This window comes from Ascaphus truei, chromosome 2 (genome assembly GCF_040206685.1).
Source record: "Ascaphus truei isolate aAscTru1 chromosome 2, aAscTru1.hap1, whole genome shotgun sequence".
NCBI lineage: Eukaryota > Metazoa > Chordata > Amphibia > Anura > Ascaphidae > Ascaphus > Ascaphus truei.
In genome coordinates, this window is record NC_134484.1 from 138,170,037 (window position 1) to 138,182,773 (window position 12,737).

The following is a 12,737-nucleotide window of genomic DNA, read 5'->3' on the forward strand; positions in this document are numbered from 1 at the left end:
GTATGTATGTGTAACCATGCTGTAAAATGGCTGCAGTCATCTCTCCTGCTGACAGTAAGGCCTGGTAAGTTATGGGCATGCCAGCAGTTATCATGGAGGTTTGCCCTCACACCCTGGTGAGGTGTCATATGTCCCATAGGAAGTGACAACATGCTGTGTGTCCACGGTTAGTGACATCAGAGATGTGCCTGTTCCTAGGTGATATAAGACACAGCACTGTCTAAAGTTAGTTCAGTTCCTGTTGTTGTGCTGCCTCTGTTCAGTAAGAGGCACATGGAGGTCTGCAACATTGTTGCAGTAGTCTGATGCAGAGCTGTGAGTCTGGCAGCACAAGGCAGACAGAGAAAAGCTGTTGGAGTGTTATGTAAGAGCTATGAGACAAGGAGCAAGTCTGAGTGCAGGCTTGGGAGGAGACAGCTTATAAGACTGTGACCAGGGACCTGGCACAGGGACTATCTCCCTAAAGGGGAGATAGGGAACCCACCAATTAAGGGAAGAGATACCTTTCAAAGGGAAGTGCGGTGAACATGGGAGGCTGAATATACCCCATTGTGGAGGGCAGCTGGCCCACCGTACTAATAAAGATGCATCTGATCAAAGACCCTCTCGTGTGTAAGTGTGGAGTCATTGCACAGAGAGAAGCACCACAGAGGAGTTCCTCATCAGACTCATCCCCAAGCGGACGCCGGGATCCTGATGAGGTGGAGGCGCTGCACTGGATCTAGGTAGGACTCAGCACACTACCTCAGCTGCCTGTCTGGGTTGGCAAATCCCCACACACCATCATGCGGGAGACTCAGGAGTCCTGTTGCCAACAGGTGCACCACCAGACACTACCATGTAATGGGGACTGGTTAGACCACAGGGGCCAATATGAGATTGGGTGGGTCAGGCCAGGTCAGAAAAACCGTTACATATGTATGTGTGTATGTATGTATCTATGTGTATGTATGTATGTATGTATGTATGTATGTATGTATGTATGTATGTATGTATGTATGTATCTATGTGTGTGTATGTATGTATGTATGTATGTATGTATTTGTGTATGTATTTATGTATGTATTTGTGTGTGTGTGTATGTATGTATGTATGTATGTATGTATGTATGTATGTATGTATGTATGTGTATGTATGTATGCATATCTTTATTTATATAGCGCCATTGACTTACATAGCGCTTCCCAGCAGTAATACACGTGACAATCATATAAATAACTGTAACTGTGTTTTCGCCCTCGCACCTCAATCATGTATAGGGGCCATTACAGGGTGTGTGGTGCATACCTCCTGGTAACAAGAGGGCTGAGTCATCCACAATGACTTTGGGACACAGGAACAGGCTTCTAGGGTGCATACCCCACATAATACTTAGCAGTGCAGCGCCTCCATCTGCCGTAGGCTCCAGTGAAATGGAGATGATCTCCCACGGTAGAACTGATTACCTCTCCCCTCAGTTAGATCACACAACAGGCCGGAGGTATATTGCAAAACAGGAACGGTTTATTACTACAGTCTGCAGTAACACAACAGGTACTCAGCAGTCTTCTGCCGGATACAGTCTCTCAGATCAGCTGTCACTGAAGATGGTCCCTGGACCGCCACTACAGGTCAAGGGCACCCGCAGCCATCCTAACTCTTCCCCACCTCCCTAGCGGAGGCAGAGGTATTGGTCCACACTCACTCCTCCCCGGTGGGAAGAGCACATGGGAAGGCCCCAATCTCAGGCGCTAAGCTGTGTGACCTGCCTTCCTCAGAGGGAAGGACAACAACACTAACTTTACTGCGGTCCTGCCCTTAAGTACAGCCAGAAGGCGGGCACCCCTTTGTCCCTGCTACAACAGGATGTACCACCTCCTGCTGTCACTCAAGTGCAGTACCAAAGGTGAAAGGGGAAAACCCCATGATAATTACGGGCAAACCTGTAAATACAGGGTTTATTGCCAGCCCATAGGGTAGAATAGTAGCCAGGGGGTACCCCGCTACATAACAAATACAAATAACACATAATGGGAATAAGCGCTTCAGACATATGTAACAGGGTACCCCCTGGTTACTATTCTACCCAATGGACTGGCAGTAAACCCTGGTATTCACAGGCTTGCCAATAGTTATCATGGGTTTTCCCCTTCACCTTTGGTACTGCACGTGAGTGACAGCAAGGGGTGGTACATCCCCTTGTAGCTGGGACAATGGGTTGCCCACCTTCTGGCTGTACTTAAGGGCAGGACCGCCCTAAAGTTCGAGTCTTTGTCCTCCCCTCTGAGGAAGGCAGGTTGCACAGTTGGGAGCCTGAGATTGGGGCCTTCCCATGTGCTCTTCCCTCTGGGGAGGAGTGAGTGTCTCCCCTAGGGAGGTGGGGAAGAGCTAGGATGGCTGAGGGTACCTTTTGCCTGTAGTGACGGTCCAGGAACCATCTCCAGTGAGAGCTGATCTAAAGAGACTGTATCCGGCAGAAGACTGCTGAGTACCTGTTGTGTTACTGCGGACTGTAGTAATAAACCGTTCCTGTTTTGCAATATACCTACGGACTGGTGTGTGATCTAACTGGGGGGAGAGGTAATCAGTTCTACCGTGGGAGATCATCTCCATTTCCCTTGAGCCTACGGCAGATGGAGGAGCCGCACTGCTAAGTATTACGTGCGGTATGAACCCTAGAAGCCTGTTCCTGTGTCCCCAAGTCATTGCGGACGACTCAGCCCTCTTGGTGCCAGCAGCTTTGCACCACATACTCCCAGTAATGGCCCCTATCTGCGATTGGGGGAGGATGGGGGGAAACACTGTTACACATAAAATTAATACATTAGGAAAAGGAGTCCCTGCCCCGAAGATCTTACAATTTAATTAAATAGTAAGGAGTGGGACAGTAGCCATGAGTCTACACTGAAAAGCTTAAATTAAGAAGCGATTTTTAAGGTTTGTCTTAAAGATGGGGAGCAAAGTTGCTTAGTTTACAGTATATCAAGTGTGAGGGAGGTTCACAGATACGGAGCAGCGAGGGAAACAGGTTTAAGGCGAGAGAGAGTAGTAGAGGTGAAAGGGGTGGAGTTAAAGGTAGTGTGCAAGGGACGAGCAGGGAGATCAAAGCTGATATGTAGGGAGGAGCAGAGAAGTGGAGAGCCTCAAAGGTAAGAAGGAGAACTTTGAGGGTGATCCGAAACTTGATGGAGCCAGGAGAGTGATTTAAAGAGGGGATTAGCAGAGACTGTTTTCGTAGAAAGTAGAATGATTCTAGCAGCAGAATTTAGGATACATTGCAAAGGAGACAGTTGTGAGGCTGGGAGGCCTGTAAACAGAATATTACAATAATCCAGGTGTGAGAAGATAAGGGCATGCATTAGAGTCTTTAGCTGTAGCTTGACCGAGGAAAGAGAGGATCTTGACAATATTATGGAGGAAGAAGAGACACGTTTTAACATGTTAGCAACAGAGACCGAAAATGTGCGAAAGGAGACAGGTGCGATGGGAGAGGTAAGATGGGAACCAGGATAGAGCTTTGTTGCGGATACCAAGGGAGTTGAGAATATGAAGGAGAAGAGGGCGGTTGATCACCTATTTAATGCACAATGTACCTAAATATACTGTATTTCCACTTTCTCTTAACACCATAATACAAAATCTGTGAAACACCGGTTAGAAGACTCTTATAAGGATTAAATCTAGAACTCATAAATATGAGTCATTCCTTTTTTTCTTTTTCTGGGGATGAAAATGCCATTGTATACCAAAATCTTACCGTATCTGCTTGTGGTATGAACCACCCACACAATTCCTACCAGAATGCTCTTGAAACATCTGGGTGGTATGTGGTATCCAGGCCTTAGCTGTGTAGAGAAGCCCTTCAACTATTTCCAACTTCCTCTTCAACAGCATAACAAATGGAAGGGAATCTTGGGCAGGTTCCCAGCATTCCAAATCCCAAACTGCTCACTAAGGAAAATATACTATCCTGATCTCTGTACAATTTTCTAAACCACACACTGCCCCCAAAGGCCTCATCAAGTAAGAGAGTTGAATTGTAACCATATACTCTATATCAGCCTAAAAGGCCAATCGGACCATTTCTGGATGAAATTCCCTATTGAAGTAAAAAAAAAAATATATATATATATATAAGTTTTGCCGCATTGGCGGATATAGAATAAGCCCCTAAATCTTCTGTATTATATATTTCCTTAATGCTATTTTGTCTATCAAGAATTTTACATACTCGGTATTCACGTTTTTTTAATTTTTCGTCATTCTAGCTAGTTTGGTCATCATCAGATAAACACCAAATTAGTGGCAATTCCCACATACATACTTATTAATACTGTATAATGTTTATCAGAGTGTCTTTTTCTCAAGGATTTCACTATCCTCTTATATTTCATTGGAAACGTTATTATTTTCTATCATCCCAATTTCCCTGGTTGAGCATTTTTCACACCATCAGGCCTACTCAGCTTTGTTGTCGGACTCCTATTCAATGGGCCACTAACAGTGAGATACATTATTCATCATACATGGCACCATCTCTCAGCCTAATGCGGTGAAACTCAACTTTCTGATTTCCCTGAAGACAAAACATAAAGGGCACCCAATACATATGTAAAATGGTGCTGAAGAATAAGGAACATATTTACTAAGCAGTTCAATGCCGGAAGACACCTACCATCTCTGCTAGACACTTCTGCAAGAGAATACATTTAGGCCCATATTTACTAAGCAGTCTTATATCACGACACCTTCTGGTACCAGAAGACATTGTACAGTCCTATTAAAGCTGCAGTTCAGTCTTTTTTTATTTTTTTTATTTATTTTTTTACTTCAATAGTTTCATGTTTGCAATCTATAATTACCTAAAGAACTGTATAGCTGCAGGTCAATTCGTTCTCCATGTATTGATAGGCGAAATTTGGTGACATAATTAGTGAAGGGATCTGTTTTTCTTCTGCTTCTGTCTCTCAGTGGAAGCTCATGAATATTCCTGAGCACTCCTGCACTGACATGTGCTAGAGGGAGGGCAGGGCTGACAAAGGGGTGTGCCAGGGCTTGTGACAGGACATGAAGGGGCAGTGCCTTAGCAAATGGCTGTTAAAATAGAATACAAGAAAATTGGTCTTTCAAAGTTGTTTTTTTAAAAACAGAAAATGCTAAAAGTATTTTTTCTTACTACAGAACTGATTTATTAAAAACAACACACATGCAGGATATTGACTGAACTGCAGCTTTAAGTCTTCTGGCCCTAGAAGGTGTGTTATGACATAGGACCGCTTGGTAAATATGGGCCTAAATGTTGCTGCTTGCAAAAGCATCAAAATAAATGTAAATGTAATGCAATGTAAATTTATATACAGTATTCATGCTAAGTGACACATGATCACAATGTCACTACTAGTGTCAATTTATAAAAAGTAATGTCTATAGTCATGTGTTAAACAGATTATTTAACTTCCTAACAATCTAATGACTTCAGATCATACTTAATAAAAAATAGGATCGTATTTTTATAGTTCTGGCTTTTGGGCTTGGAGATAAAATTAGCACATAAGGAACTGATTCATCAGCAGCCTCTAATTATGACTGCGGCCCTGTATTAAACTACAGTGGAGACTTCTGAATAGACTGCAGAGTACTGTATATCCTACCATATTGAATTCACATTGAAGTTTTGTGTGTACACATGTATTATGTCCCATGTTTAGGAATATGCATACACTTCATATTCACCATTTTTATTATGAATACCAAAAACCGGACCAGCATTTTGTAGATGAATAAATTGGTTATGGGGTGATGAATACATGTTGATTTGTAATGAATTAAATACTGCATAAATCCTGCAGCTCAAATGTAGGTATATGACTCGGTTTGAATTTGTGTGCATAACTGAGGTTTTTACTGAATGTACAAAGCATATGTCAGTTTAGATTGGCCGTAATTGGATGCATGTTTATCTGAAAGGTAAAAGGTTTCAAAATACTGGAATTGCACTGTACATCCTTCTTACAAAGAGTGTAGTAATGTCCGTTTCCTGAGCTTATTTGTTCTTGACGAATATCTCTGATGAGATTAATTTTTAGCAAATACAAATATCACTTGTGAGCACATTCACATCTCAGACAGGCCTACAACCCTGCTTTTCCCCATTCTCTCTTAGCATACACTGCTTCCACTGCAGGGATTCTGGGAAATGACATGCAAATGAGCACACCGTTTACTTTTACAAATACTATTCCCGACCTTTTATATCTCAAGGTGCTGGGATACCATTCAATGTAGGATATTTCCTATGCCGGAGTGTCCGAGAATAGCGCCCCTTCAAAAATGTAGCCATTGTAAATAATGGTCAAGTCATTGTATTTGTTAATAACATTTATCACTCGTTATTACAACTGGGTAAGAGCTGGTGGGTTTGTTTAACTTGCTCTTAGGAAAAAGTTAATTTGAAAAGTAAAATTGTTTGGGCTTCTGAATGTGCCTGCAGTTAATTACAGCTGCCCTTTTTTTCACTAGAAATACTTAAACAAAAACATTAATTGCAGCAATCCACCATCATGCTAATTATATTTGGCGGGGGAGTTCTTATCTTAGAGGCTCTGGGGCAGGGGTGGGCAACTCCAGTCCTCAAGGCCACCAACAGGTCAGGTTTTCAGGATATCCCTGCTGCAGCACAAGTGGTTCAATCAGATTGAGTTTTGGCTCAATCAGATTGAGCCACCTGTGCTGAAGCAGGGATATCTTGAAAACCTGACCTGTTGGTGGCCCTTGAGGACTGGAATTGCCCACCCCTGCTCGGGGTTCCCACGGAGATCAACTGTGCTGCTCCAATTTCTCTTAAATATGCTGGAAAGAATACTTGTCTGGGATAACAATATGATATGGGTGCAGGTCTCTTAGTGCAAACAAATACAAATATGGCCATTGGGGTCACCAATAGAACACTGCCATGTCATAGCTGATGTCACAGCTTCCTTGTGGTGGGGTAACCCTAGTGGCCATGTTTGTATTTTTTAGCAAGAAACTGCAAAAGATTCAGTTAATTTCAACAGCAACTGGGGAATCCCTAGAGCAGGGGAGGACCCCCAATTATGCTTTAACAGTTTAAAAAAGTAATATTTGGGGGAATTTCAGCTATAAATAGTGCTCCAATGTGAAAAATATTTTAAAATATCCAATAAACAAAATGATAAAAATTATATAATATATATAATATATATATATATATATATATATATATATATATATATATATATATATATATATATAGATATAATGTTAGTACACAATATCCAATGCTTATCCTCTGCAATGAAATGGTTAATGTGTGAAGATGATAACAATTGCATGTTCGGCCAGTAGAACAGAAACCCGTTTCTTTTTATTACTATAAAACAAACACATGCATTGTGATTATTACCATCTAAACGGGTATAAGGAAAACGCGTATGAATAAATAATCTTCCTTTGTGTTAAGTACTTTACAATGTAACTCACATGTTACTGCTGCCACCTCTGGCATTGAAATTTGACACATTTCTGCCTCTCCGGTTTGCCAAGCTGCCTCCAAAAATAACAGGAGTGAAGTGATTATGCGGACCAATCCCAGGCTGACTGACTGATTTAAACTTCGGCAAAATAATTTCAGTAATTGGGTAAATGAACAAAATAATGAACCTCAATGTTATGGTTTTAGTCCAAATTGTACAAAACAGCGTTGGGCTTTTTTTTGTATGGGGGGGTTGTCCAAACAACTCTGCCATTTGGTGGGGAATGTGACAGATTTATTAGTGGGAGTATTGATTGTTTTGGGGTATTTGGGGAATCTTGCTTGGGTAGTGGAATTCTAAAAATTTAATTTAAGACTTTTTCCTTATTTCAATGTTAAATCTATAAAAGGGGGTTTAAATGAGCCATGCATTGATATGAAAATGTGGGTATCTTCATGTTAGAGGTTTTGAATATCTGGTCAAGGTATCTTATCTGTGCCTGGTGCAGCTCTGCTCAAATTGCCATGAAGAAGCTGTAATCTGCTACATGTAAAGCACAGGCAACTAACTGCACCCAGCACCGCAGTCACACAGCATGTTAACTACAGATCCACACGACCCATGGAAAGCATGATACTGTGCAGCGTGGCCCATTTAGATGTTGCGCTTACCTTGGTGCAGGGATATAGAGTCGGGTACTGGGGCAGATCTAGGAACAGCGAAGAAAATAATCCAGCAAAGATGAATCCAGCAAAGAGTTAGTGGAGACCAGTACTATGGACTGGACTCGAGGGTCCAATGCAAAAATAATGCCTGGTGTCAGTGGAATGTCAGAGCCCTAGTCCAAACCATGTATGGCCAGAAGGCATGATAAATATAGCAGCACAGGGAGGGAGAGAGGCAGGCTGCTATCTCCACATATCCACTTATGCACTCATAGTAGAAGCAACATTAGGGTTTAACCATTACAGTTTCAGTGCGTGACCTACTGCTCTGGCAGTTAACGGGTTAAATGAGCATTATTCACCAAGATCTTGCTAGCAACCTCAGAAAGCCGGCGTTAATAAAGTTCAGTATGTCAATGACATGGTAATGAAGGTGGTAAACTAGCAGGCTTACCGTGCACGGAGAGGATTTTGACACTTCTGATGGGGATGACCTCCGTTAATTCCCAGAAAGCACTGGGTATTGGCATGTAGGTCACTCGGAGCTGCCCAAAATAGTGACCTTGCTTCAACAAATGCTTCTTAAGGGGGCCTTTGCTGTTACTGAAGGTCAAACCCAACTTTTCTTGCATCAATCTCATCATTTCCAATGTACACATTTTGTCTGAAAGAACGTTGTGCATGACTTTGGGTCACACCTAAGATGGCAGCCTTTACAATTCCACCATCACTCCTGCGGTTTTAATAAACCTTATTGCACGGCTACGCCTGCCAATTATTTGGATGTTTGGAGCAAAGGTTGCTTGGGAGGACGGTACGAAAGACAATTGTTGAACACTTACTAGTGTCTTCATTGGAGATGTGATAATGTTTTCAAATTGATTTTTGTCCATTTTTGTTTCCTTAATTTCGCATGGCTGCGAAACTGTTGAGAAAGTTCACAAAAATGTGTGACATGTAAAAATAAAATGGCAGTATGCTTTGCTAAATTGTTGTCAGGAACAATTCCACGTGGTTTGCAAATTTGCACCAAAAATGGGCCCTTTGCTAGTTGAACGCTAAAATGTGGATCAGTGCCACCATTTTAACACATAAAGGGATCTGTGTATCGGTGTAGAGCAGGGGTGGCCAACTATAGTACTCAAGGGCCACCAACAGGCCAGGTTTAAAGGTTATCCCTGCTTCAGCACAGGTGGCTCAATTATTATGAGAGAGAGAGGTGGGGGAGAGAGAAAGGTGAGGGAGAAAGATAGAGAGGTAGAGAGAGAGAGGTGGGGGTGAGAGAGAAAGAGACATGTGGGGGCGAGAGAGGGAGAGAGATAGATGGGGGCGAGAGAGATAGGTGGGGGCTAGAGAGGGAGAGGGAGAGAGATAGGTGTGGGCTAGAGAGAAAGATAGGTGGGGCAAGAGAGGGAGAGAGATAGGGGGGGTGAGAGAAGTAAAGAGAGAGATAGGTGGGTGTGAGAGAAGTAAAGAGAGAGATAGGTGTGGGTGAGGGAAGTAAAGAGAGAGATAGGTGGGTGAGGGAAGTAAAGAGAGAGAGAGAGGTGGGGTGAGGGAAGTAAAGAGAGAGATAGGGGGGGCGAAGTAAAGAGAGAGATAGGTAGGGGTGAGGGAAGGAGAGAGAGAGATAGGTGGGGCGAGAGGAGAGAGGTGGGGGTGAGAGGAGAGAGAGAGGTGAGAGAGAGAGGGTGGGGGCGAGAGAGGGAGAGAGAGAAAGCTAGGTGGGGGCTAGAGAGGGAGAGAGGTTGGGGTGAGAGAAGGAGAGAGGGAAGTGGGGGGGAGTGAGGGACAGATGTGGGGTGACAGAGGAAGAGAGGTGGGAGTGAGAGAGGGAGAGAGGAGAGGGGGAGAGATGTGGGGTTGAGAAAGAGGTGAAAACATGAGGTGGTGATGTAAGAGATGGGGGGCCTCGAAGGCCGCCGACACTGGGGGGGCAGTGGAAACTCTAGAAGCGGTCTGTGGCCCTGAGTTGGCTGACGGATGTTATGACATGTGCAGGAAGGGGGGGGGGGGTGAAAATGACAGTAGGTTGAGGGTTCTTTACCTGAAATTTTTACAGTCAAAATGCCATTGAACGTACAGTAGCTAGAAAAACAGTAAAATATTTGTGACTCAAAATTTGACACATTCGCCCATCTCTACTCCCCAACTCCTCCTACTGACACAAGCCATGGCAGTTTGGGCTGCTGGGCAAAATGCTTTGCTACACAGGAAAAAAGGCCATGGTTTTGTTCCAAAATTGCCTTGATACATAAACCCTAAAGTATATTATTATTTTTATTAATTATTATTATTATTATATTATTATTATGTGGTTTCTACAGTTATATAATAAATACAACAATCTGCCTTTAGACATAAATGAAATCTAGATGTACTCATAGAAAAAAAAGACATACAGTATACTAAATATGCTATTTACTTTGTATTCAACGAATTGCTGCATTCTGTAATAAAAGCACCCCACAATGTTTGCCGGTATCGGCAGGTTAGTCAGGGAGCTTAACGCTACCTGGATCAGATTTTTGAGGTCACAGAAAAAATATGATACTGAGATATAAAATTTGATATATTTAATTATATTAAGCGTCACTCAACTCGTGTTAAGCGTCACTCAACTCGTGTCACTCAACTCCCACTAACACAAACCATTTTCAAAGCAGACAAGAACGGGGTTAAAATAGGGGTAGAAAACCTTGATATCTTGTCAATAAAAACATATGTCCAAATTGCGTACATACATGCAAATACATAGACTCTATAATCTACTATTTCCGTTGGCCATGTTTAACATTGCTTCATTTAAGATGCTTTCCTTCTCTGTACTGTAGTCACCTACATGTTGTTGTTTTTTCCTGCTTATTACAGTACATATTTTAAGAAGAGATAGAAGAAGCTCAGTATTGGCACCCTGACTCATTGCCATGAGACTTTGGTTCAGTACTCCCGCTCCAACTCTTATCCCGGTGCATTGTTGGTAATAATAGCTCCATATCTCTATGGATAATGGAGACTTGAAAAACTGGAATTCGGTCCCATGGTTTCAGGTTCCAAGTAAATCCTCAATTTGTGCGTTGGGGCCTAGTTAACTTATATGTATGTATAATCTTTATTTATACAGCTCCATCCATGTACATAGCGCTTCACAGCAGTAATACACATAACATAATAACATAACACATAATGGGAATAAGCACTTCAGACATAAAAGTAACATTAGGAAAACGTGTTCCTGCCCCAAAGAGCTTACATTCTAAGTTATTTGAATGACTAATAATCTAACGTGTAGTTACTAACTCTGATAGTGCTGATCAGGGCACTATTGCACAGAATTAACTGGCATTGTCTTCAATGGGAGTTTCAATGGTATAGAACCCCAGACCTGCACTATCTCAGTTTAAAGCATAAGGCCGTGACGGCGCCCGAAAACAAATGCATTATTGCCGCCGCGTGTGCTTATAGTAAGGGCGACGGTGACAAAGCGACACGATTTTTTGCAGCCAGGAATATTTGATTTTTCAGGGGCTGTCGCCTCATGCGACAGCCCCTGAACCAATCAATGGCCTGGTCGCCTGCGAAGCTGCCGCAAAGCGAAATACAACTTTCGCTAGCGGCGACAGCGGCGGGTGACGTCACCCGTCACCGTCGCTGGCACTATACGCACGTCCTAAGGCATGTATTGTACTAAGCGTACGGCAATGAAAAATACCTGTCTTCCTATGACAGTGTATCCCCTGCCGACGCGCGTGCGTGCACGGCAGACAGCGTTGGCGTGGCAGCTTGGTGGAAATGCAAAGAAATGTGTATTTTCGAGCGGCTGCCGTGCCACATGACACTGTGAGCCAATCACAGGGAGGCCTGCCCGTGTGACGTCATGGCCAAGCCTCCTAGCCGCGCGCGTCATCTTTTGGCCAATAGGCACAGAACGCGCGCGCCACATGCTCGAGCAAAGTCGTGCGCGCCGCCGCTTAGTATAATACATGCCTAATCCCCCAAATACATATATTTGTAAAAGTACCTGCAAGTTTTAGGCATGTTTGAGATATGTATAAGGCTATATGAACCTTGTTTCCAAAGATAAATACTTAATAAAACACAGAATAAAAGTAAGGGAAACATACTAACGTCACTCAATCAGTCAGTCTGTTTTCCTGCTCTGTGAAAGGCTAACACACACAAGCTGTTCTTGTTTGGGATATACAGCAGCAGCTGCAGCAAGAGAGGGGGTATGAAGCATATGATGTCAGTGGAAGCATTTAAAGAGCTACTGACATCTCGCTTGAACAAGGTGATATGTAGGCATCTGCTTTTCACATTGTGCTTTCAATTTGCAATATTAACATGGAGAAACGTTCACGGAAAAGCTGTATAATGAATGACGTTGTTGTGTTCGTTTTTACGGAACATGCGTGCATGGTAGAAATGGAATGTGTAAGACAATGTAGCATTTGAGCATTTAACATGCTGCTAACCCTGTCACCTTCTGATTACTGGTCTGGCTTAGAAAATCGTGGGGTCCGGTACAAATTGTGAGTGTGGGGACTTTTACGCTCCCCAGAGCCCTACCTGTCGGGCAGCTGCGGTGGTGGAGGCGGAA

The 12,737-nt window shown here is 43.0% G+C and overlaps 1 protein-coding gene across 7 annotated transcripts in view; it reads right to left on the reverse strand.

Moving 5' to 3' along the window:
* The window catches only part of MYOM1 (myomesin 1), a 169,673-nt gene extending 157,387 nt beyond the window's left edge, over positions 1-12,286 (reverse strand). For 3 of the 7 annotated variants that reach the window (XM_075585277.1, XM_075585276.1, XM_075585280.1), the window contains exon 1: positions 12,262-12,285. In XM_075585277.1, the coding sequence (XP_075441392.1) occupies position 12,262 (1 nt within the window). In that variant the 5' untranslated portion in view covers positions 12,263-12,285. Of the gene's footprint in view, positions 1-8,143; positions 8,300-12,261 lie in introns of those variants that run through there. The other 4 variants (XM_075585274.1, XM_075585275.1, XM_075585279.1 and 1 more) reach the window with 4 other exon arrangements.
* Between the last annotated feature and the right edge of the window lie 451 nt (positions 12,287-12,737).